This window comes from Octopus sinensis, linkage group LG12 (assembly GCF_006345805.1).
Source record: "Octopus sinensis linkage group LG12, ASM634580v1, whole genome shotgun sequence".
Classification (NCBI taxonomy): domain Eukaryota; kingdom Metazoa; phylum Mollusca; class Cephalopoda; order Octopoda; family Octopodidae; genus Octopus; species Octopus sinensis.
Genome location: NC_043008.1, coordinates 52,616,751 through 52,643,189, shown reverse-complemented (window position 1 = coordinate 52,643,189; position 26,439 = coordinate 52,616,751). Strand labels below are relative to the sequence as shown.

Here is a 26,439-nt window from a genome sequence, read left to right as displayed (position 1 = left end):
TATACATCAGCCCAAAAAGTGCTGTCTATTTAAAAGTGTCACTGACAGTGACCCAACCCCAACAATTCTAGCTATGCTGCTGACTTTTATACCATGTTGTGGAAAGTGTCATAGCTTTACCATGCTTACATCTATTCTCTTTGTAATCTTGTCTCTTATATTTGAGAAGAATTCTAAATAAGAGGAAGTTTATATTTAAAAGATGATGTCTCTCCTCCATTCACCTTTGGCGAATGTGACTTTAACCAGGAAGAGGAGATATTGAGCACCATCTGATGCCATTAACTCCTCCTGGTCAAGGCTTCATTCACCAAAGGTGAGAAAAGCAGTAACTTCTATCAGAATATAAACATTCATTTATTCCATATTCTTCTCAATATCTGAAAGATAAAAAATAGCACTAAATATAATTATCTGAAGAAAACAATGAGCCATGGCTATGTGGTGAGAAGTTTGCTTCCCAACCACATGGTTCTAGGTTCAGTTCTACTGCTTGTCACCTTGGGCAAATGCCTTCTATTATAGCCCTGGGCTCACCAAAGCCTTGTGGGCAAATTTTGTAGATGGGACATGAAAGAAACCTGTCATATTTATCTATATGTAGATGTGTGTATGTGTGTTTTTTCTCCCCAACAACCATTTGACAATTGGTGGTTTGATGAAAAGGGACTAGGTCTCTTGGTGGTTTGATGAATAAGTACTAGGCTTAAAATCCAACATAAGTACTGGGGTTGATTTGTTTGACTAAACTCTTGAAGGTAGTGCTCCAGCATTGCCACAGTCCAATGACTGAAACAAGTAAAAGATAAGATATGTTTATGTGAATAGTTTTTGTCCTTGTTAAAAGCAACAACACTTTGCTGGCTAAAGAATCTCATAATACTCTTTTTTACTCTCTCTCTCTCTCTCTGCTTTTCAGTTCCTCATCTCTACCAAACTTTAACCACAAGAGAGATTCTAAAGTACCTCTACGTAATATGTCAATGACCCGAGACGCTGCTATTAAAGAAGGTAAGTAATTTAGCAAAAAAAAAAAAAAAAGAAAAACATATATATATATATATATATATATATATATGGGAAATATATCTCAGATCAAAATATTACTGCAATATTCACTAGATTAGAACATCTCTGACATGTGTATCTCATGTGAATGTGTTTATTGAAGGTGGTAGAGGATGGTTGAGAAAATCACTGAAGCGTGTATATCTCATTTCTGATGTCACTGGAATATGTGGATCTCATTCCTGATGTCACTGGAATGTGTGCATCTTGTTTCTGATGTCACTGGAATGTGTGTACTTCATGGCAGGGTGTCACTGAAGAGTGTGTATGTCACATCATAAGGAGGTCACTAAAATGCTTGTTTCTTATATCGCTGTGTTTATATCAAGATAACAAAGGAATGTATTAGATTTGGATGCATCGTACTGCAATATAATCTATTAAATGTAGGTTAAGATCAACGTGCCTGCAAAATATATTTCAAGGTTAGATGTTATTAAAATGTATACTTGCTAGAAGAATATAGTAGACACAGGAATTTTCTTGGATTGTGTTGTAAGAGAAATAAATGTACATCAAACATTGGATATCAAGGAAACCTAGCTCAGAACATGATGTCACAGAAATGTATTCACTTGTTTAATGTTTCTATGAAATATTCATACATACTGTATGTGAAGTGTGTTGAATTATATACTCTGTTATGGCTTTCAAGAATGGATCTTCTGTTTTGAGTTCTTTTGTCTGCTCTGGTTTCACCAGTATTTCTTAATCCACGACAAACTTCACATTCACTGCACACATTCACTGACAAGGACAGATGGATGGACACACACACATACACACAAATACATAAACACACATCATTTATATCTTTGACTTTCCAAATTTAAGATGTTGAACCCTAATGATAATAACTATGTTTTGATGTATATTCATGCTCTTATATTGAACAGAATATATTTTTATGAGCAACCAGCTCAGCAGAGGTAAATATTTCACTTGAAAAAGCAGAAGTGAGAGAACTGTGAAGTATATTTGCCACTTAAATGTAGCTAACCACTAAGGGTGGATGCTACTGTAACTTGTGGCCCCAGGAGAATATCTTCTCCAACTGGCTATTGACACACTTTCTGTGCCCTATCAGTGTCAATAGCCAGCTAGAGAAGATGTTCTCCTGGGGCTACAAGCTACAGTAGCATCCACTCTTAGTGGTTAGCCACATTTAAGTGGCATATATACTTCACATTGTTGTGCAGCTACTGTTTATACCTCGTTCAGAGATTTACTATCATTGAACTGTGTTTTCCATTCAGTATTTTTGTTTTTGTTTTCTGAATAAAAGGTGCTCACACATTCTTCATCACCATCATCATCATCATCATCCGGCTTTCATTTTTCCATGCATGCCAGAGTTAGGCAACTCTTCTCCAGCAAGCATCATCCTATTTGTTGCAGCTCTTTATCATCTCTTTGGTGAATTTTCAGTCTTTTGAGATCAGTGTCCATGGCTTTTCTCTTGTGTCTGCTTTGGCTTTCTTCTTCTTCTTCTTCTTCTGCAAGTTGTTTCCATTCAGAATTGTCTTGGCAATTATTTACCTGACTGTTATTGTCTATGTACATTGCATGTCCATACCAATTACAATTGAGAAAATGTGCACAATATATAATCACACAGATGCAAGCGTCCATGCATAGACAGGCTTACACACACATCATCATCATCATCATCGTTAACGTCCGCTTTCCATGCTAGCATGGGTTGGACGGTTCAACTGGGGTCTGGGAAGCCAGAAGGCTGCACCAGGCCCAGTCTGATCTGGCAGTGTTTCTACAGCTGGATACCCTTCCTAATGCCAACCACTCCGTGAGTGTAGTGGGTGCTCTTTACGTGCCACCGGCAAGGAGGCCAGACAAGGCTGGCAATGGCCACGATTGGATGGTGCTTTTTACGTGCCACCAACATGGCGGCCAGTCGGGGTGGCGCTGGCAATGGCCACGTTCGGATGGTTCTCTTACGTGCCACTGGCACTGGTATCACAGCTACAATTTCCATTGATGTTGATCGATTTTGATTTTGATTTTCATACATGCAAACACATATACAAACATAGTCACTTGCACATACATATACACACTTACATACACTCACATAGGTAAATAGATCTCTGTTGTTGAATTTACTGGCCATTGAATTAGCATATAAGCGGCTGAGTATTTCACAGGTACATACACACTTAAAGTAATTCTCAGGCAGAATTGACATCACTCAATCACAGTATGTAATAATAGTGGACTTTGGAATTACAGGTTCAACCCATCTGAAAGGCTTCTGAACAGTTTCTGCCAAATTCTTCTCACAAGGCTTGGGTTGACTCAAAACTATGGTAAAAGGAATCTTGTCTTTTGTCCTTGGATTAAACCTTTACTAGATTACAAAATGGAAAGAAAATCAATATGACAATTAGCTTTACTAAATATCAATTGATTAGAATTTTCTACATATCAGTGATTATTTTTTTCTTTTCCTCAGCAATACAGTAGTAAAACTAAACAAACTCTGACGAGGTTTAATGGCTCTGTGTTTGCAATTAGTTTGAGACTTATGCTGCCCAGAATTTGAGATGTGTTACAGTTCATTTCAGAATGAGGCTTGCCTTGGACCTTCAACTTCTAATGGAACCATAGGAGTACTATTGTGGGCATTTGTATGCCTGGCATAGTACATCCCTCTCCAGCTCTGGCAACAGACAATTTTTTTTCAAAGAACAAGAGAGAAATAAAGGGCTAGAACACTTGTTTCTACTTCAAACTCAATATGAAATATTGTGGTGCTGCATTGGTATTACCTGGTAGGTTGTATTGTGCACCTGCCAGCTAATTGATGTGTAAAAAAAATTATGATGTGGACATTGGAAGATGGGAAATAAACCAGCCTAAGAATGCTTGGTGCCAAACATACCCAGAAAACCTCAAATGCATGAGGACCAGTTGGACAGAAGCAGAAAAAACTGTGATTGGTCAACAGATCAGTAGATCAACCACAGTACAGGGCTAGTATTTTATTTATCAGCCCTGAAAGTAAGGAAGGCTGGCAGGCAAAATTTTTCATGGAGGGCAGAGAGTAAGGATTGCTACAAGGCAATCTATATGACGTTCTAATCACTGGGCTTAATTTGCTACCTTACAATGATATTTTAATCCTATAGCATTTATATTAGCTTTGTCTGGCTCAAATGTTTTACCTGTTTAAGTCCAAGCTAATCAGATCTAGTCTTTCACATCTACCCTACAATGCCATTTTCAAAATAAATAACCCCATCATTGAAATCTGAAAGCTATGAGATATGCATAAATCAATTCAAAGCAATGTGAATAAATAAGCATCACGTTTGACAGAATAATCTAAAGGCTGAAGGGTTACACTCTTTTACTTGTTTCAGTCATTTGACTGCAGCCATGCTGGAGCACTGCTTTTAGTCAAGCAAATCGACCCCAGGACTTATTCTTTGTAAGCCTAGTATTTATTCTATCAGTCTCTTTTGCCAAACTGCTAAGTTACGGGGACGTAAACACACCAGCATTGATTGTCAAGTGATGTTGGGGGAACAGACACAGATACACAAACACACACACACATATATATACATATATACGGCAGGCTTCTTTCAGTTTCCGTCTACTAAATCCACTCACAAGGCTTTGGTCGGCCCGAGGCTATAGTAGAAGACACTTGCACAAGGTGCCACGCAGTGGGACTGAACGCGGAACCATGTGGTTGGTAAGCAAGCTACTTACCACACAGCCACTCCTGCACCTGTATATTTTAGGTTTTATGCTGATTTTGTATATTTCTAATTTACCAAATTTACACCTGTATGTAAATTAGTATTCACACATGTAAACTAATAAGCATTTCCTATGAACTGCTTTATCTCCATAGCACATTATACTGATTATGAACGTAGACATACATATGTCAACACATTTTTTTTTGACATCACAGTATACTGAAAATATTTATATCTTCACATTTATGCATCGACATGTCAACGGGTGACAAGTTCAAAAAGAAGTCTATTTTGGGTCACTTAGAATAAAGTACTCAAAGATAAGACAGATTTAATAACGATGTCTTTGTATTTGGTTTGTAGGATTCTTGAAGTGAATGTGTGAGTTGAAACAAATTTTGTTGCAACACGTGAATTCACAAAATGGTTACAAACAACCATGAAAGAACTGTGACTAACAAACAATTGATTGATTGTTCAACCAGCTCATTAAGCAATCAATTAGTTTATTGGTTAGATATTTAACCCACAATAAACAAGTGGAGTTGAACCTCTGTGTGTGTGTGTGTGTCATTATCATTAGTGTAATAAGACGGCGAGCTGGTAGAATCATTAGTACACCAAGCAAAATGCTGAGCAATATTTCACCCGTCGTTACATTCTGAGTTCAAATGCTGCCGAGGTCGACTTTGCCTTTCATCCTTTTGGAGTTGATATATTAAGTACCTATTTCTTTACTATCCACAAGGGGCTAAACACAGAGGGGACAAACAAGGACAGACAAATGGATTAAGTCAATTATATCAACCCCAGTGCATAACTGGTACTTATTTAATCGACCCTGAAAGGATGAAAGGCAAAGTCGACCTCGGCGGAATTTGAACTCAGAATGTAACGGCAGACAAAATACAACTACGCATTTCGCCCGGTGTGCTAACGTTTCTGCCAGCTCGCCGCCTTGATATATTAAGTACCAGTCAAACACTGGAGTTGAGGTAAATGACTAGCCCTCACCCCCAAATTTCAGGCCTTGTGCCTATAGTAGAAAGATTATCATTGATGTAATGACCCTTTGAAGACATTAAATTAACTGACAATGTTTAAAACCCATAACCATTCGTCCAAGAACATATATTCTGTTTTGTATATAGCTCATTAGGAGCATTCCTAAATTTGTTCCTGATGAGCCTTAGATGAAGCAGAATATAGTATATTGGGCTAATGGTTATGGATTATATATTTTCATTTATATAAACATATTTCTTTACATAACTGCATATCGAATAGACACATAGATATACTCATATTCATACATACATTTATTTATTCATTTTGAAATCACAGTATACTTAATATATGCATATGAAACAGTAAAATAAAGTAAGTACTGTCTCAGATACCGAACCCATAAGGCTAGTTATCCAGTTTCCATCATGCTTAAGTGACTGGGATCACAACATTCATGGGAAACCAGTCTGTGTCAGGGTTACTCATTCTACAGCTGAGTGATCTAGGGCAGCGCTTTCTAAACATTTTTTATTCATGACCCCACTTTTCACCACGAGATTTTTTGCAACCCCAGGTATTAAATATGAAATTGTCAGCATCAATTGTTGTGGTGCACCTGAGCACTGTATTCAATAATTTCATTATGTTTAAATAAAGCATTCAAATAGATAAATAATTTTTTTTCTGCTGAACAATATACATATAAAGAGAAGCAGTTATATTATTTGTCAAAATAAAAGTAGTTTTAAGATTTGTGCATTTGTGAAATAACATATAAACTGAAATTCAAATGTTTGAATTTAATTTTTGCGATCCCAGCATTTCATGTGACAACCCTGTTTGGGGTCACAACCCATAGTTTAAGAAGCGCTAATCTGGAGCAACGTGAAATGATGTCTTTTGCTCAAGAACATAATACACCACCCTGCCATGCACATACATTGACACAGTTTACTGAATTTAAACATGACTATACATTTATTCATAGACTCTATACAATTAAGCATAAACATACTTTACACAGTGGTTTATTGAATAAATTCACTTACACATTTATACATACACGTTTTCTTTATATTACAATATATCCAAAATGAGTATAGATAGATACCCACACATACACACATACATACATACATACATTTTAGACATCGCTGTCTACTGAGTAGACAACACACGTTTTTCTCACCATCACTGAATATTAAATATAAACTTATATTCAGTGAAGTTGAGAAAATGTGTGTGGATCTAAGACACACATGCACACACACACACGCAGACATCAATGCATAATCTATATGTGTGTATGATACGCAAAATTGCAAGTGAAACTTTACTGTTATTATTTGGCTTTTTTTTTCCAGTGACACAAAAATAATCATATAAAAAAAAATTCATTTAAATTAATTTAAGAGGTTTACTAATTGCAAATCTATATAGAATCAATGGATATTCTCAGATTATTAATTGGATCTAGATTTTTAAGGTCATGGCATATACGGAATGTGTTGGGTTGGTTTTCCTTTTTAACAAACTTTCAACTTCGTTTTCTTGTTTTTCTTTAAAGCTATATTAATTAAAGATCTCACTTAATTATATTAGCATTAGAAATATCTCGTATGTGCTAATTGATAGAAAATAATTAAAATGACCGAGGAGTATAGAAAAAGTTATTGATTAAAAAACTCCCTGAATTAAGCATTATTATTATTATTAAGGTGGCAAGCTGGCTGAATCATTAGCACGCTGAGTTCAAATTCCACCGAGGTCAACTTTACCTTTCATTCTTTCGGAGTCAGTAAAGTACCTGTTATTCACTGGTGTCAATGTAATTTAGTCCCCTCTCTTGAAATTACTGGCCCTGTACCAGCAATTTAGTGTACCCCTATTTACACACAAATATGCATCCACCCATTTTTTTTACCCACTATTCTTGGGAGGGTTGTTGGGGTAGAGTCTTTGAGTATTGTCCCCATAGGGTCCTATCTGAAGCAACCATCAATAGATTTTCTGGGTGGATTCCCAAGCATGAGCAATTTACTCTTTTACTTGTTTCAGTCATTTGAGTCTTTTACTCTCTTACTTGTTTCAGTCATTTGACTGTGGCCATGCTGGAGCACCACTTTTAGTCGATCGAGCAAATCGACCCCAGGACTTATTCTTTGTAAGCCTAGTAATTATTCTATCGGTCTCTTTTGCCGAACTGCTAAGTTACGGGGACGTAAACACACCACCATCGATTGTCAAGCGATGTTGGGGGACAAACACAGACACTCAAACATATACACACACATACATATATATATATCTATACATATATACGATGGGCTTCTTTCAGTTTCCATTTACCAAATCCACTCACAAGGTTTTGGTTGGCCCGAGGCTATAGTAGAAGATATTTGCCCAAGGTGCCATGCAGTGGGACTGAACCCAGAACCATGTGGTTAGTAAGCAAGCTACTTACCACACAGCCACTCCTGCGCCTATATAATGAGATGATTGGATATAGTCCAATCATCTCATTTTCAGTCTTCCCCTAAGTCCCTTGCTACTTGGCTCAGCTTGAAGAGTCAGTCTTCTGATTCTTTCCTGCAACTTTCTAATCACATGTCTATAGTACCTGAGCTTTGATCTCTCTACATAGAGAAGTAGCAGCTTGACATGAAAGGGCTCTCTAATCTCTGAGCTCTGCATCCTGTTGAGTAATGTTACTCCAGATATCCTTTGGATGAAACTCATTGCAGCCACTTATATTTGTGATCATAGTCTTTCAATTATTACATTACTCGAACATACATTAATTAGCAAAGGTGAGGATAAACATGAAAACCAAATTAATGATTGTGAGTTTGAATCTTTTACCAACTTCTGATCTTCCGAGGCCAATTATCAAAAGGATGATGTTTTTAGTTTAGTGAAAGGAAATCTTTATTCCATTGTTAATCTGTACCATTTATAAGAAATATCTAAATTTCAATATCTTAGATTGTCTCTATGTTTTTCTTCATTATGAATTCATCAGTGTTAAAGATAAAATTATTTTTGTTTTGTTAGATAGTAAAATGGCTGGCTGTCTTTTATAGAATTGATTTCCGTTGTTTTTTTAAACTCCTCCTCTTTCGAATTTTATGTTTTTTTATTCGGAGACCAAAATTTTGTTGATTCTTATTTTTGTTTTAATATCCAGTTTTCCATATTTTCATGGGTTGAACAGATTTTGTTATGGCAAATTTTTACGGCTAGACACACATCCTGTTGCAAGGTATTATTTTCCTCATGGTTAGACATGTTTCCATAGAAGATTGGAAAACAATGACATCTTTGCTTCCAAGCAATGTATCATTTTCCCCATGGCTAGTCATGTTTCCTCAGAAGCTTGGAAACCAATGGATACCAAATGTATGATGATAACACTCATGTAAAACAATTATGTGATTTCAAAGCAAGGAGTCTCACATGAATTTATCTTGTGATTATATATATATATCATCATCATCATCATCGTTTAACATCCATTTTCCATGCTAGCATGGGTTGGATGGTTCGACCGGGGTGTGGGAAGCCAGGAGGCTGCACCAGGCTCCAGTCTGATCTGGCAGTGTTTCTACGGCTGGATGCCCTTCCTAATGCCAAACACTACGTGAGTGTAGTATATATATCAACTGGAACTCTTGTTGTAACTGATGTTGGAACATGCAAAAAAGTAAACAAAAAAAACAGTCCAAGATGGAGGATTAGTGAAACTGTAAGAATGTCTGACTAGATGCCTTGTGGTAGTTGTTCCAGCTCTTTGAGTTCTGAGTTCAAATCCCACCATGGCCTACATGGATGACACACTTATCTGTTTCCTTGTTTAACACCTCCACTCGATTACCTCAGATGCCTTTAGCAATGCCCACTCTGCTGACTTTAGCCCATTTGGTCCCTAACCAAGGTGGACATCACCAACATGAAAGATAATTTCTCTAGCAAAAGAAACACGCAATTTTACCTTTTTTTTTTTTTTTTTGCTTAACTCCAGGTCTGGCTTCATCAAGCAGACCTATTCTCAAATACTTTTTAACTATGGACCCCCACTTCTTACTTCAAGCTATTGTCTAAGGCAGTGGTTCCCAACTAGGGTTCATATGACCCTTGGGGAAACAGATTTTTTTGTTGAAGTTCAGATGCAATAAATTTAGTGTATTTCTGTAATACACAAGATATTTTAACAATTTTTTAATACAATTCCTAATAATATTTAATATTAAAAATATAATAAGATCTTTTGAACGTTGGCACAGGTGTGGCTGTGTGGGAAGAAGCTTGCTTCTCAACCACATGGTTCTGGGTTCAGTCCCACTGTGTAGCACCTTGAGCAAGTGTCATCTACTATAGCTCTAAGCCAACCAAAGTCATGTGTGTGGATTTTGTAGATGGAAACTGAAAGAAGCCCATCGTGTGTGTGTGTGCATGCATGTTTGTCTTCCACCATCACTGGACAATCAGTATTGGTGTGTTTATGTTCCTGTAACTTAGGGGCTAACTAAAAAGGGACTGGTAGAATAAGTACCAGGCTTGACAAAAAGAAAGTACTGGGTCAATTCATTTAACTAAAAAGTCAAGGCAGTGCCCCAGCATGGCCACATTCTGATGACTGGAGCAAGTAAAAAATAAAAGATTGAATGGCTATGAGGGGGTCCAATAGAATAAAATAAGAATCAAGGGGTCCATACGATAAAAAAAATGGTTGGGAACCACTGATATAAGGTTACTTTGTCTACCACATCCCTTTTTTTTTTTTATGATTTTTGGTATGATTTGAAAATGGCTGCTATTTTTAGCAGAACTGGGTGGGCTTGTAAAGGCTCTCATGTTAAATCACATGCTGTTCTTTGTGTGTTTGTGTGTGCAAGCATGTGTGTGTGTGTGTGTGTGTGTTATTGGTTTTACCACAATTTTTCTTCCACGAGGACAATTCTAAAGGTGGTGCTCCAGCATGGCCACAGTCAAATGACTGAAACAAGTAAAAGAGTAAGAGAGTAATCAACATGAAGAATTGAGCTTATTCTTGACCAGACTAAAAGTACTTTGATTCCGAATGAAAGTCACATATTGATCGACAATCAGTTCTTTAGCTCCTATCCTCATATATTGGATTACATGAAATTTTGTATTAGTTTCCCTCTCTCTATCTCTCTTTTTGTTCATTTATTTCATCACTGACTTGTTGCTGAAAATAATTATTTGTTGTTACTATGGGGACAGATATTGTTCAGTTACTAAGGTGATAAACATATTAGCATTTAGGAACAACAATAACAATTGTTCAACATTATAGCAACTCTGTTAGATATTGATTACATTTTATAAGTCTGATGCTTATGAAATACTTCTCCGAAAAAAGGAAAAAAAAAAAAAAAACACATCCAAAATTGGATTTTATAATTTTCATGCTATAAGTGTATTTGTGTGGTAAGAAGCTTGCTTCCCAACCACATACTTCTGAGTTCAGTCCCACTATGTGGAACCTTTGGTAAGCATCTTCTACTATAGTCCTGGGCCAACCAAAGCTTTGTGAGTGGATTTGGTAGGCAGAAACTGAAAGAAGCCAACAGATACATGTATCTATGTGTCTGTTTTTGTGTTTCTCACTCAATCACCACTTGACAATCAGTCAATCAGTGTTGGTTTGTTTATATCCTCATAACTTAACTCCGGCAGGGGATGATGGTGATCCCTGCTGTACTCTTTCACCACAACTTTCTCTCACCCTTACTTCCTGTTTCTGTTGTACCTGTATTTCAAAGGGCCGGCCTTGTCACTCTCTGTGTCACGCTGAATATCCCCGAGAACTATGTTAAGGGTACACGTGTCTGTGGAGTGCTCAGCCACTTACACGTTAATTTCACGAGCAGGCTGTTCCGTTGATTCGGATCAACCGGAACCCTTGTCGTCGTAACCGACGGAGTGCTTCCATCCATCCTTCCATCCATAACTTAGCAGTTTGGCAAAGAGAAACTGATAGAATAAGTACCAGGATTTAAAAAACAAAAAAGCACTGTGACCAATTTATTCAACTATACCTTTCAAGTGGTGCTCCAGCTTGGCCATAGTCCAATAAGTGAAACCAGTAAAAGTAAAGAAAATGATGTGACTGCAACATAAATTATTTGCAACATATGGTTGTAGTTAGCACTGGAGTAGTGTTGTTGTTGTTGCTGTTATTAGTGTTGGGTTTTTTTTGGGGTTTTTTTTAAATCAAACAAAGTAAGATTTTTAAAGATATTCTCATCCTCAATTTCATTGATTTTTGAGAAGGCAGAGACCGGATAGGTGAGTTTTTACACCTATCCGGTATAATATTTGCTGCTGAAATAGTAGAAAAGGGTTAGGGTGCTGGCTGTGGCAATTCTCTACTAGATCATATCAGATGTTATCTTAATTATTCATCATAACAGATTGCATTGATCGTAACAGTTGTTATCTTAATTACTAGTTTTAAGCTTGACCAGCATGTAATACAAGACAATGAGCAAATGTGGGATCCTCTATGTGGTATTAAACCCGTTAGAAATAGCAGCCAATTTCACCTTAAATTACACCCCATCATCTTAAGAAAGAAGGACATATAGGTTAATGCAGTCTTAAATGTCTGGAGAAAACAGTCAAAACAAAAGACAGGATAGTCATGGTTGGAATGCCTTTGATCAGAGGTTCATTCGTTCATTTGTCTCTTACATGTTTTGCAATTTTAGCGTAAGTTGGAATTATTGAGGCAGATTTTCTACAGTTGGATGACCTTTTTGTTGCCAAGTCTCACATGATTCTAAACAAGGTCAAATTTCTCCATGGCTGGACATGTATGTTTCTGTAGAATATTGGAAAGGAATTACACTGCTTGTATGACATTGACACTCATTTACAAATACCATGTCAAGACACCAGCACACACACATTATTCTTAAACGGACATATTATTGACAGTGATTTTGAAGCTTCAGCTAGTTAAGCCATGATGGTCATTGTGGCTTAACTGGCCAACAATGGCATGACTGGTCAAAACTTCGAAGTCACTGTCAATGATATACTTACTCTTTTACTTGTTTCAGTCATTTGACTGCGGCCATGCTGGAGCACCGCCTTTAGTTGAGCAAATCGACCCCAGGACTTATTCTTTGTAAGCCCAGTACTTATTCTATCGATCTTTTTTGCCGAACTGCTAAGTGATGGGGACGTAAACACACCAGCATTGGTTGTCAAGCAATGCCAGGGGGACAAACACAGACACACACACACATACATATACATATATACGACAGGCTTCTTTCAGTTTCTGTCTACCAAATCCACTCACAAGGCATTGGTCAGCCCGGGGCTATAGCAGAAGACACTTGCCCAAGATGCCACGCAGTGGGACTGAACCCGGAACCATGTGGTTGGTTAGCAAGCTACTTACCACACAGCCACTCCTGCACCTAAAAATAATATATTTGTACTCTACAAATGTATTGCAATCCATCAGATTAATGTAAAATTGTTTTTAGTAGTACTATAAAGTACCACTGAAGTACTGCTGTAAAAGTAATCAACTATACCCTTCTCTTCTTGTCTTGAGACAGCATTCACCCAGGGTGGGTTGAGCTGGCTTCATTCATCCTCAATGCTGCATCTCTCACAAACGCCGACCAGGCCTGGTGATTTGAGGCTAGCGACCGCCTGATCTCCAACCACTCCTTATTCCAGCGGCAAACGCTGTAGATATGGGGGCCTAGGTTGAGTTCCAGATCAGCCTTGACTGTCATCAACCAGGTTTTTCGTTGTCCACCACATCACGTTCGCCAACCCTGAAGGGGAGCTGGGGCAATTGCTTCATAGATGAATTCTCCTGGTTGACGACGGAGGGCATGACCCAGCCAATGCAGATGTCTTGTTAGGATGACTTGTCTGAGGGAGGTGATTTTGCACTGGTGTCGCACTGAATTGTTGAAGACAAAGTGATGTCATTGGACACGAAGGATGCGGCATAGACAGAGGTGATCGAAGGATTCTAGTCACTTAATATTTTCCACCCTCATCGGTCATGACTCGCTGCTGTAAAGGAGAATTGTTCACACTGCTGCTTGGTAGATCCGTATTTTGGTGGTGCATCGGATCTCAGATCTTGACCAGAGTTGTGCATTGAGTTGGTTGAAGGCTTGGCGAGTGAGGTCGATTCGTGTTTTAATGTCAGCCTCATCTTGACCTGTAGCTGTAATGATGTAATGTACAGCTACAACTATACTCTTCCCTAAAATTCAGTCCTGTGCTTTGTGTTAAAAATCCATATTGTTTTTATATTACCAAATACAGAAAACAACTGTGAACGTGTTTCCATTTTTTCTGACCTCATCAGTAAAGCACACACATAAGTTCTGCTGTGCTTGCTGAAGTTGGGATGAGAGAATTATAAAGTAAATATACAAGAGTGTACAGTGGTTCATGTAGATCATGGTTCTCAGTATTTCATAGCTCATCTTACATTTTCATGGAATAGCATTTTACAACACCTCTCCCCACCTGTGTTTTGGGAAAAGAAAATACAGCAGATTATTTTAATCAAACAGAAGCTAATTTGTACAGTGGTTTATTATATGATTCTTTCTTTTAATTATATCCCATCCAGCCTCCTTTTGGATATTTATATATCATAAAATTATATTAGGCCTTGGCACATCGTCACTCAAGTTTCTGATCACTAATAGCACAATCTCCTCTTATGTTTCCATTCTCACAGAAGGCAGCGAGCTGGCAGAAACGTTAGCACACTGGGCGAAATGCTTAGCAGTATTTTGTCTGCCATTACGTTCTGAGTTCAAATTCCACTGAGGTTGACTTTGCCTTTCATCCTTTCGGGGTCGATAAATTAAGTACCAGTTATGTACTGAGGTCGACTTAATCCCTTTGTCCTTGTTTGTCCCCTCTATGTTTAGCCCCTTGTGGGCAATAAAGAAATAAGGAGTGTTTTGAAAGTGTGTTTAAAATATAAGTATTGCGCCTGATTTATATATTTTATATGTAAGAAAAAATCTTGTGAGCTCTCACCATGTCGCCAATTCTCCAATAGAATCCTTTTGACATTTCCCAGTTATTATAAACTCACAAGGGTGCACTACTAACCAAGTTAAGGACTACAGTTGTTGATGCTTAGAATGGTTCAGAAAACAAAAATAAATCAAGGTTGGTGGGCACTGGTAGTGGGGGGTTATATTTTTTTTGTCTTACATCCATTTTTCCATACTTGCATAGGTTGGATGAATATGTTGAGACAAACCCATACCAATTTTTCAAGCAAGGGATCACTTATTCCACATAGCTTTAATGGCACAAAAAAACGCAGTTGATTTTTATTACAGGAGAGACTGACAAGACTGCTGATATTTCTCTCCGCACTTCTGTACAAGCAACTGTAGATGTTTACATGGAAAACAATAGTTAGGCTACTGTAAACGTCTTTAATGCAGGAGGAAAAAAGAAGAAAAAAAACTAACTACTGATAGTTATATGATGATGATAATAACGACTGGCACCTGGCAGTTGCCAGGGCCGCTGAACTGACTCCTGTGCAGATGGCAAGTAAAGAAACACCGTTTTGACCCTGTGCTTGAGGAGATCCATTGAGTCAAGGACACCAACATCAAAGATCAATGGAAACTGCAGTTGTGAAACCTGTGCCAGTGGCACGTAAAAGGCACCATCCGAACGTGGCCGATGCCAGCGCCGCATAGACTGGCTTCCGTGCCGGTGGCACATATAAAGCACCAATCCGATCATGGCCATTGCCAGGCTTGCCTGGCACCTGTGACGGTGGCACGTAAAAAGCACCCACTACACTCTCGGAGTAGTTGGCGTTAGGAAGGGCATCCAGCTGTAGAAACACTGCCAGATCAGACTGGAGCCTGGTGCAGCCTCCTGGCTTCCCAGATCCCCAGTTGAACCGTCCAACCCATGCTAGCATGGAGAATGGACGTTAAACGATGATGATGAATAATGTGATATTAGTCAATGATTAAATAAAAGTGTCTTCTACTGTAACCCCAGGCCAACCAAAGCCTTGTCAGTGGATCCGGTCAATGGAAACTGAAAGAAGGTTGTACATGTATGTGTTGTGCTCATGTTACTTTCTCCATGCCTTGACATCACAGTATAGTTGTAAATGAGTGCCATTGTCATACAAGCAGTGTCCTTTGTTTACAATGTTCTTTGAAAAAATAATCTGGTCAAGGGGAAATATTACCTTACTTTGAAAAAGGTGAGGATTGGCAACGGAAAGGGCAACATCCAGTCATAGAAAGTCTGCTTAAATAAATTCTATCCAATCCATATGAATATGGAAATGTGGACAGTAAGAACAACGATGGGTATGTGACATCAGTCTCACTACTGCTTACCAATATTCCAATTTGCAAAAGTATCTACGATGAAGCACTAACTGCTGCTAAACCGTCCAAGACCAGCAAATCATATGGAGTAGATTGTGTGCCTCCAGAGATTCTTTGGAATTCTGAGTCACTTCTTTTGTTTCTTCATATTCTAAATTCTACTTACATCATGAGTGTGGGTCAGGAATATTCCAATTCGTTTTGATTTGGTAAAATAGTAATTTTGCTTAAACATTGTATGTCGTATATTCAGGACAGTTTTATTTCTTTATCGCTGTACAAATGCATTATTGGCTGCCGAAAACTTCTTGTTTGTATTTTATTTCATTTGATTTCTTAACTCTTCATTTTCACATTCTCATTTATTCTGCCACAATTTGAATTTAATTTTCATTAGTAATAGACATCTGTAACCTGTATTTTTTAATTTTTTCACTTGTTTCGATCATTTGACTGTGGCCTTGCTGGGGCACTGCCTTGAAGGGTTTTAGTTGAACAAATCAGCCCCAGGACCTATCTTTGTTTTTTTTAAGCCTGATGCTTACTACATCAGTCTTCTCTTTCGCTGAACCACCAAGTCACGGGAATATGAACACACCATTACTGGTCAAGAGGTGGGGTGGAGGGCAAACAGACAGAAAGACATACATAGATATGTACAACAGGCTTCTTTCAGTTTTCATCTATCAAATATACTCACAAGGCTTTGGTTGGCCTGAGGCTATAGTAGAAGACACTTACCCAAGGTGCCATGCAGTGGGGCTGAACCCAGAACCATGTGATTGGAAAGCAAGCTTCTTACCACACAGCCATGCCTGTGCCTAAATGTTGATGATCATTTTTAACTGATTTTACTCATTAGACTGTGGCCATGCTGGGGTATTGCATTGAAGGAATTTTAGTTGCACAGATGAACACCAGTACTTATATTCTGTCAGTCTCTTTTGTCAAACCACTAAGTTATGGGGACATAAATTAACACTGCTTATCAAGCAGTGGGGAGCAAACACAAGCACATCTGTGAGAACATGTATATTTATATATATACACAAACACGCATAATGGGCTTCCACACAGTTTCCATCTACCAAATTCACTCACAAGACATTAATCAGCCTTGAGCTATAATAGAAGACATTTGCCCAAGGTGCCAGTCTGTGGGACTAAACCCAAGCCTACATGGTTTGTTGCAAAGCAGGCTTCTTATCTACACAGCCATGTCTGTGCCAGTGTGTCGATATTTCTTAATAAATAAATAAATCGGAAACAAAAGATGGGGTGGTTGAACTGTTAACGTTTCTTTAATAATTTCGAACATGTATTGAATAATTTTGAATATTCTTTAGAGTTACTCAAATTCATTGCTTAGGCAATTTCTTCATCTCTTGATTTTTGCCTACTGAAGTTTTTTTTTCTTTTTCTTCTGTTATGTTTTAATATATATATATATTTTTCTTTCTCAGTATTTGCTTCCTTTTGTTCCATATGAATATTCGCAATCATGTCTCCAGACCATCATGAGTCAAATCATTCGAAACTGCTTTCTCTAAACAAAATTGTTTTTTTTTTTTTTCAAAAAAAAAAACCATTCCTTAATATTTTGAAAAGAAAACAATCCTTGACCCTAACAAATTTTCCTCTGCCTTTATTTCATGATGTGTAGCAAAAGCAAGATATCATGGTAAGTTTATTTATTGTTTCTCTCCAATGAATTATTTCCAAGACGGTGAATTCTAGAAAAACACACTTCCATCCCATGGCTATTAGTAAGAGATCGGACTGAGAGACTGTCATGGGTTGGCTAATCCAATATAACCAAGCGACTCTCTGTCCCCTTAGAGTAAATCTAATACAAAGAGTAAATTCTTTAATCATTTTTCAATATCTTAGAGTAGATTCACTAACATGCTTTTTCTTACTTGCTTTTAGAATTTATTAAGAAAAATGAGTTTCTTGGAAGATACACAAACATAATATAATAAAAGGAAAAACATCTCTCTCTCCCTCCCCTTTCTCTCCCTCTCTCTCTTCCCCTTTCTCTCTCTCCTCTCTCCTTTTACTTGTTTCAGTCATTTGATTGCAGCAATGCTTGAGCACCACCTTGAAGGGTTCCAATCGAACATATCAATCCCAGGACTTATTTTTCCTAAGTCTAGTACTTATTCTATTAACCCCTTTTGCCAAACTGCTAAGTTATGGGGACGTAAACACACCGACACCAGTTGTCAAGTGGTGGTGGGGGATGACAAACACAGACATGCACACATAGGTGTAAACATAGATATATGATGGGGATTCTTTCAGTTTCTGTCTATCAAACTGACTCACAAAGCTATAGCAGAAAACACTTGCTCAAGGTGCCATGCAGTGAGACTGAACCCGGAACGATGTGGTTGGGAAGCAAGCTTCTTACCACACTGCCATGCCTATATATATATATATGCACACACACATACAATGCAAAGGTTAACTGACTTCAAAGTTTCAACATTTCTTTGAGAAATCTCTCCTGTCACTGGTAGGAGAAATAGTGATGGGCTTAGGATGTCCTGAAGAAGGGCCTAAGTATCTTACCTGATTACTCTGTGCAAGCATATCAGTCTCATACACACACGTGTGTGTGTATATATATAGGGCAAATAAGAAAATGGAAAGGATATACAATTGACAAACATCAGCCAGTAAACATTCAATTATATATATTTATTAAATGATTACAAACATATGTGTGAGTGATACAAATATACATACATACATACATACATACATATATAAATATGTATATATATATGTATATATATGTATATATATATATATATATATATATATATATATATATGTGTGTGTGTGTATTTGTTTATGCAGTTATTGACTTATTTCATTCGTTAATTTGTATCACTCATAGATATAATCATATAGATATAATTATATTTATAATAGATTTAATTGAATGCTTTCTGGCTGATATTTGTCGAGTGTATATCCTCACCATTTTCTTATTTGCCATATAAATCCTGGGTAGATTTCTAATTTACCCCCACCCTTACCTAATGCCTAATACTCAATTGTGATATTGCCATGCAATAGTAAGCACTTGGTTATGAATAATTAGGTACACATCCAATAGTATATTAGATATTTGATATTCCTTAGAGAGTTTCTTAACCTCTAACTTATACAGAAATATATATATATACATATATATATATATATATATTATATATATATATATGAAGTGTTTTAGCAGTTGTTAGTTAGTTCTGTATGTGGCATTTCTTAGTGTAGTGCTGTTACGTAACATCCACTCATCAGAAACAAAACAATTTTATGAATCTCATTTTGTGAAGGTTGTTCAGTTTGTTCTGTCACCATCATCATTTTTAACATCCACTTTTCTATGCTTGCATAGGTCAGATGGAATTTATTGGGACAGATTTTCTATGGTCAGATGCCCATCCTGTCACCAACCTTCACTTGTTTCCAAGTAAGGTTATATTTCCCCATGGCTGGACATGTTTTCATAGAAGACTGGAAGCAACACTGCTCGTATGACAGTGATGCTCATTTACAACTATCGTATGATGTCAAGGCAATGAGGCACAAACACACATTATTACACACACACATATATATATATATATATTTATACACATACTCATGCACACATGTATACATATCTATATACTCAGACTCACACATGTATGTGTACGTACACACATATGTAAGGTGCTTTTTCAATCTCCATCTTCCAAATTCACCCACAAGGCTTTCGGTCAATGCACCTAATAGTGAAAGATGAATAAAGAAAAAAAAAAGCATTAGACAATCTACCATAACTACTCTTATCTTCAGTACTCATTATGATAACCATTCTTTGTGGGAGTTATGCCAGTTACAATTAGTATGCTTTATAAATAAACCTACTTATAAAACACTTTTGTGAATTAACTTTTTTTTTAACCAGGCTATTAGTTTCTACATTCTGACTTGATTGCCTTCACTTGCATTAGCATTATGGTAACACCCTAAAATAATTAGTGAAAGCATGGTACTTGATAGGAAGTTGTACTCATTTGTGGATGGTGATTATGCTTTCAAACTACTTAAGTTTCAAAATATTGACAAGTCTGCATCATTGAGAAGGAAAAGGAAAACAAATAAAGACTAGTTTGTTAATACTTCTGAAAAGATATGGAAACGTTAGACAATTTAGCTTTTTCAGATGTGGTTCACTAATTTTGATTTAACCTTTTTGTTACACTATTTCTGCTGAGATAGGACTACCTTTGCTATAATTCATCTTGAAAATGATGGGAAATTTAGGAAAATAATTTCATCAGTATTAAACTGCTGTTGGGCACAGATGAAATATTAATGGAAGGCTTTAATTTAGATCACTTTATCTTTTTTGTTACTATATTTCTGTCGAAATACACTGCCTTTGTTTCAGTTTGTTTTGAAAAATAATGAAGAATTTAATAAAATAACTTTATTATTAAGCTGGTATTTGGAATTTCAATTAACATGAAATTTTAATGACAGGTTTTAATTTAGATTAGTTTAACCCGTTAGCTTTCAAACAAGCCATATCAGACCCAAATATTCTACCTTTTTTATGTTTAAACTGGCCAAATCTAGCCACTTACACCTTCCCTCCAATACGATCCTAAAAATAAACAATCACATCATTAAAATCTCAGAGCTAGATTAAAACAAAATAATGTGAACAAATAAGCATTATATTTGACTGGATAATCTGAATACTAAAGGGTTAAGAGAGGGAATTTGTGTTGTAGAACCAGGGATAGTTTTATGTGGGTTAGTATTGAAAAGACTAAGGACCAAAAAAAAAAAAGAGTAATTTTCTAAAATGAATCCTATTTTATCCCACCATTAAGCCATTCCCATGAGGTCTCCAGTGTACTCTTGTGGTGCTTTTTGCACACAAAAGTTAAGCTGCTTGTTATTTTGTTGTGTTCAAAACATTTTTTCTTTTTTTTTTTTTTTGAAAAAAAAAAAGCAAGTTTATTCTGTTGATTGATAACCTCTGATTTCTGTTTGTCTTTTGCATGCTTGAATGATTTTTCTTGCTTCTACTTGAGCAACTTTCACTTCAGTAGGCAACCTCCTTAGTGGGCAACTTTTGTCCATTTCTTCGGACTAAGTATCACTTATGATTTCTCTGTTGTTAATTTACAAAAAGAAAGGTATGGTTTCTATTCAACATAAAAACTAAACAGAAAAAAAAAAGGAATAATAAACGAAACAAAAGCCAAAAGAAAGGCAGAGCTTAACCAGCTTTCTCATGTTGATTTCTCTTAAAATGCAACAGTGCTTTGTTTTGTTTTGTTTTTTCCTTATTGTATTGCAACCAGCCTGGTTTTTAGTTAGCTTTGCTCTCCAGTCAAGGAGTCTCATTGTGGATACAGTCTGCTCACTGGATTAAACATCTTGCGGATCTTTAAGTTTTGTTTTCTTTCTTTTTACATATACTTATCTGGCAATCTGTGGATCTTATATGGTTTCGCTTAAAATTCTGTTTTTAAATTAAAATCTTATTTATTAAATCTCATCATCATATTAAACTCGTTTATTTTAAAAAAAAAAAGGATTTGTCATTTACTTTAATTTTTCCATCACTAAGTGGCTATTTCATATTTTTAAAAAATATATATATCTATATATATATATATATATATCTATATATATATATATAATATATATATCTATATATATATATAATATATATCTATATATATATAATATATATATCTATATATATATATATATCTATATATATATAATATATATATCTATATATATAATATATATCTATATATATATATTATATATAATCTATATATATATATAATATTATATCTATATATATATATAATATATATATCTATATATATATAATATATATCTATATATATATAATATATATATCTATATATATATATATTATATATATATATATATATATTGCATCTCGGAAGTATTTCTGTTTCGAAATATTGCCTTCATCATTTCAAATAAGTCAGTCTGTTGCACGTCCAAAAATACACGCTTTGTTTGGTGGTAATCTCTATTGCTTCCCTTCATTCATATTTAGGCAATTTCTCATTCAGCAGTGACAATTATAAGAATATTTGTCATTCTTTATCGATGGAAGTTTTTGTAATGCTTATAGTGTTTTTCTCTTTTGCTTCTGTATCTGCTTCATTACTCATTCACTGAATTAAAACTCTTTCAGAAAAAAAAAAAAAAAAAAATAGAGAGGGTATTTTTTGCCCTTTCGTGTTTCTTAAAACTTTGTTTGAAATCTGTTTGAATTATTTTCTACAATACTACTACCATTATTATTATTATTATCATTATTAAGGTGGTGTGCTGGCAGACTTGTAAGCATACTGGATGAAATGCTTAGTGGTATTTCACCTATTGCTGCATTCTGAGTTCAAAATCCATTGAGGTCGACTTTGCCTTTCATCCTTTCAGGGTTGATAAATTAAGTACCAGTTACACATTGGGGTCAATGCAATCAACTTAATCCCTTTCCCTCAAATTTGAGGCCTTGTGCTTCCAGTAGAAGGGATTATTATTATTATTATTATTATTATTATTATTATTATTATTATTATTATTATTATCATCATTATTATTATTATTATTATTAAGGTGGCTAAGTAGTAGAATCATTTGCACATTGGGCAAAATGTCTAGCAACATTTCTTCTGGCTCTTTATGTTCTGAGTTCAAATACCACCAAGGTCAACTTTGCCTTTCCCCCTTTTCGGGTTGATAAAATAAAGTACCAGTCAAAAGTGCTAAATTCTATGTAATCAGGTTTCCTTCTCACCCTAAAATTTCTGGTTTTGAGCCAAAATTTGAGACAATTATCAAAATCATTATAAAGTGTTTTGTGGGTTCTCAGAACTGATATCACTTGACAAAATTCCATTTGATATTAATAGTTCTTTACATTCTGATTTCAAATCCCACCAAGGTTAACTTTGACTTTTGTTCCTCTGGGGCCCATGAAATAGCAGCTGTCAGCATCACCTAACACCTTCCCTCAAAACTGCAGGCCTCTGCTTAAATTAGAAGCAATTATTATGGCAGTGAATTCGCAGAATCATTGAGCATCAAACAAAATACTTTACAGTATTTCTTTCAGTTCTTTATCTTCAGAGTTCAAATCCAGCTGAGGTCAACTTTGCTTTTTATTCCTCTGTGGGTCAATAAAATATAATACCAGTAAAAAGTACAGGGTCCAATAACATTGACTTACGCCTTCCTCTCACAATTGCTGGACTTTGTATCTATATTAGAAGCAATTATTCAACTGATAGTTTTATAATCCATGGTCAGTGGAAATTTTAATACTTTAAGTGTTTGTCACAATGACTTCTTAGCTTATTTCTTCTAACCATAACAGTTCTAAACCATCACTACTAAATATTTAAGCATTCTATTCAACATGTTGATGACACTTAAAATAATTTTTTAACACCTTCAGTGTAAGGAGAAAGTTTATTCTGTTGGTGTTCTACCATTTCTGATTGTAGTGCTTGTTTCAAAATCAGTCTCTGGTAAAACAGATTTGTTTTGTTTGTTTTTTGTCATAATGCTCCCTTGAAAATTTTTTTTTTTTCAATAAAGAATGCTTTTTAAATTATAAACTATATTCTCTCTGTAAGAAATGTCTTTGTAAAATGTTGAAGTTAGCTTAATTTATGTCTCAAGTATTGCCATGCTCTTGACTCTAAAAAAGGATGAAATAATGCTATACATGGCTAACAACTACTTGAAATTTTAAAAACTTTGTCATGTGTAAAAATAAAATATAAATGAATGTGTATACTCTGTATGCCTTCTTTACTCATTGTAACTTCTAAATTTTCAAATCTGCCTCAACTTGATCTACAATTGATTGTATCCCCTGTAACAGTTAGCCACTAGGGGCACATCATGTGTTCAAATATAACTTGGTAACTGAATTTAACAAAGTTTGTCATTGTGATATTTTCCATTTGTATTATGAACTAATTATTGCTAACATCCAAACTGAGTTGTGTGTGTGTGATGTGCATAGACTAGAATAGAAGAGAATTTTTTGCTATTTTATTTCTAATCCTATTTCTGGACAAAATCCAGTTTTACTAACTTTGTATTGAACATGACAGACTTCTAATTAAAAAAAAACAAAAACTACATTGCATTTTTTTCCTGTCATTTTTCTACTAACAGAATTTGTTCTCTGTCTTGTTCCAAATGATAACTTAGTGTTTGACATATATTTATGATTTTAATTTAGTTTATATCAATGTTTTAAACAATTTATATTTTCAATAAAGAGTATGATGAACTTGCGATGGGAGTGGAAAATTGAATGTTTCAAAGAGATTCTTTCTTTAAGGAAATGTTGACAGAAATTAATGAGAAACAGCAGAGTTTTATACTCTCTTTGTTAAAAAGAAAGAAATTGGCTGCAACCTAGAGGATGTAAAAACTCTGCTGTGTCTCATTAATTTATCTCATTGCAAGTTCCCCTGTACTCCTTTTACCGATTTTAGTAAATAATACAAGTCTTACCAACACTAGTGTCTTTAGAGTCTGAGCAATTCACATTTCTGTATCTCTATGCTGATGAATTTCTGATTTTAGGAAAATCAATGAACTCATGGGTTCGTATATATATATATGTATGTGTATATATATATATATATATATATATATATATATATAATGGAATATAGACATATAAAGAATTATTTCAGTTTTTACTTACTTACCATCAAGGTAGCAGAGTTAAAGCATTGGCTAGAATGCTTTGCAGTAGTTGTTGTGACACTTAGTAACCGTGAGTTCAAATCCTGTCAAAGGCAGCTTCACCTTTCATCCTTGATTCTTTTTCCTTACAGTAGAGCTATATGAACATCACATCATATGCCTTGCAGTATTTATTCTAGCTCTTTGCATTCTGAGTTCAAATGCTGATGTTACTTACCTGGGTAATAGACTTAATGCATTGCCCAGTCTAACACCACTACATGGCACCTTAAGTGTCTGTAACAGGGTCCACTCTGTTGTAAGCTTCCAGATTCAGTCTTCAGTTTGGGGATACCTTATCTTCCTCCCTCTTACTTATCTCGGAGGCCCTGTAAAGTGCCATGGACACTGCCTTCCCTCCTGACTAAAAGACTAAATACAAGGCATCAAAACTTTTTTTTTTTTTTCTGATATCATTCTTACATAGTCAGAATGTTGATTTCTAAAACTATTGACTCATTGCTTTCTAAATATTTGGAATGCAGAAGGTGGTGAGCTGGCAGAAACATTAGCACGCCGGGTGAAATGCATAACAGTATTTCGTCTGTCTTTATGTTCTGAGTTCAAATTCCACCAATGTAGACTTTGCTTTTCATCCTTTACATGGTCGATAAATCAAGTACCATTTGTGTACTGGGGATCAATCTAAACAACTGGCCTCTATCCCCAAAATTTTGGGCCTTGTGCCTAGAGTAGGAAAGAATATTTGAAAGGCAGAAACAAAATGGTCAAATGGATATTCTAACATCAGAGGTATTGAGTTGAAACCCACTGTTGACATTTTGTTAAAATTTTAGGCAGTACTCCTTAACATTACACCCACCCATTCACCTAGTTTATATATATATATATATATGACGTTAAACGATGATGATGGACCAACCCGTGCTAGTGCGGAAAACGGACGTTAAACAATGATGATGATGATGATATATATATGCACACACAAACACACACACATATATGCATACACACATGCACATACATTGAGTTGTATACTTTATAACAATAAAAAATTGTATATTATGCTTGATCCCTAATATTCCAGATTTAAGTAACTCTCCTTTACACAATAGTATTTGGTTCGATAGAAATAAAGCAGATGTATTATAAAATCTTGTTACAGTTAAATCACTTTCAAATTTTATCCAAATTATTATTGTTGTTATTGTTATTATTATTATTATTATTATTATTATTATTATTATTATTATTATTATCATTATTATTATTATTATTATTAACAGAACTGCCAGTGGATGTTCCTGGGAAAGTAGAACAAGAGGAACACATCAGCCCCGATAAAATGAATACATCCAAAAGTGCACCAATTGCTTCAAGTGAAAGCTCTTCTGAAGAGAAGACACTGACACAAGACGTCGATGCATTAACAGGAG

The 26,439-nt window shown here is 35.6% G+C and overlaps 1 protein-coding gene across 10 annotated transcripts in view; it reads left to right on the top strand.

Annotated features, from left to right (window-relative positions):
- Window positions 1-26,439, top strand: part of LOC115217804 (FERM domain-containing protein 5) — a 313,777-nt gene that overhangs the window by 254,200 nt on the left and 33,138 nt on the right. For 9 of the 10 annotated variants that reach the window (XR_003882210.2, XM_036507984.1, XM_029787485.2 and 6 more), the window contains 3 exons: window positions 920-1,011; window positions 17,871-17,888; window positions 26,290-26,439. The exon at window positions 26,290-26,439 is cut by the window's right edge and continues 470 nt beyond it. Coding sequence is in view for 9 of the 10 variants with exons in the window: in XM_036507984.1 (XP_036363877.1) it covers window positions 920-1,011; window positions 17,871-17,888; window positions 26,290-26,439 (260 nt within the window). In the remaining variant the exon portion in view is untranslated. The remainder of the gene's footprint in view (window positions 1-919; window positions 1,012-17,870; window positions 17,889-26,289) is intronic. The other variant, XM_029787481.2, reaches the window with a different exon arrangement.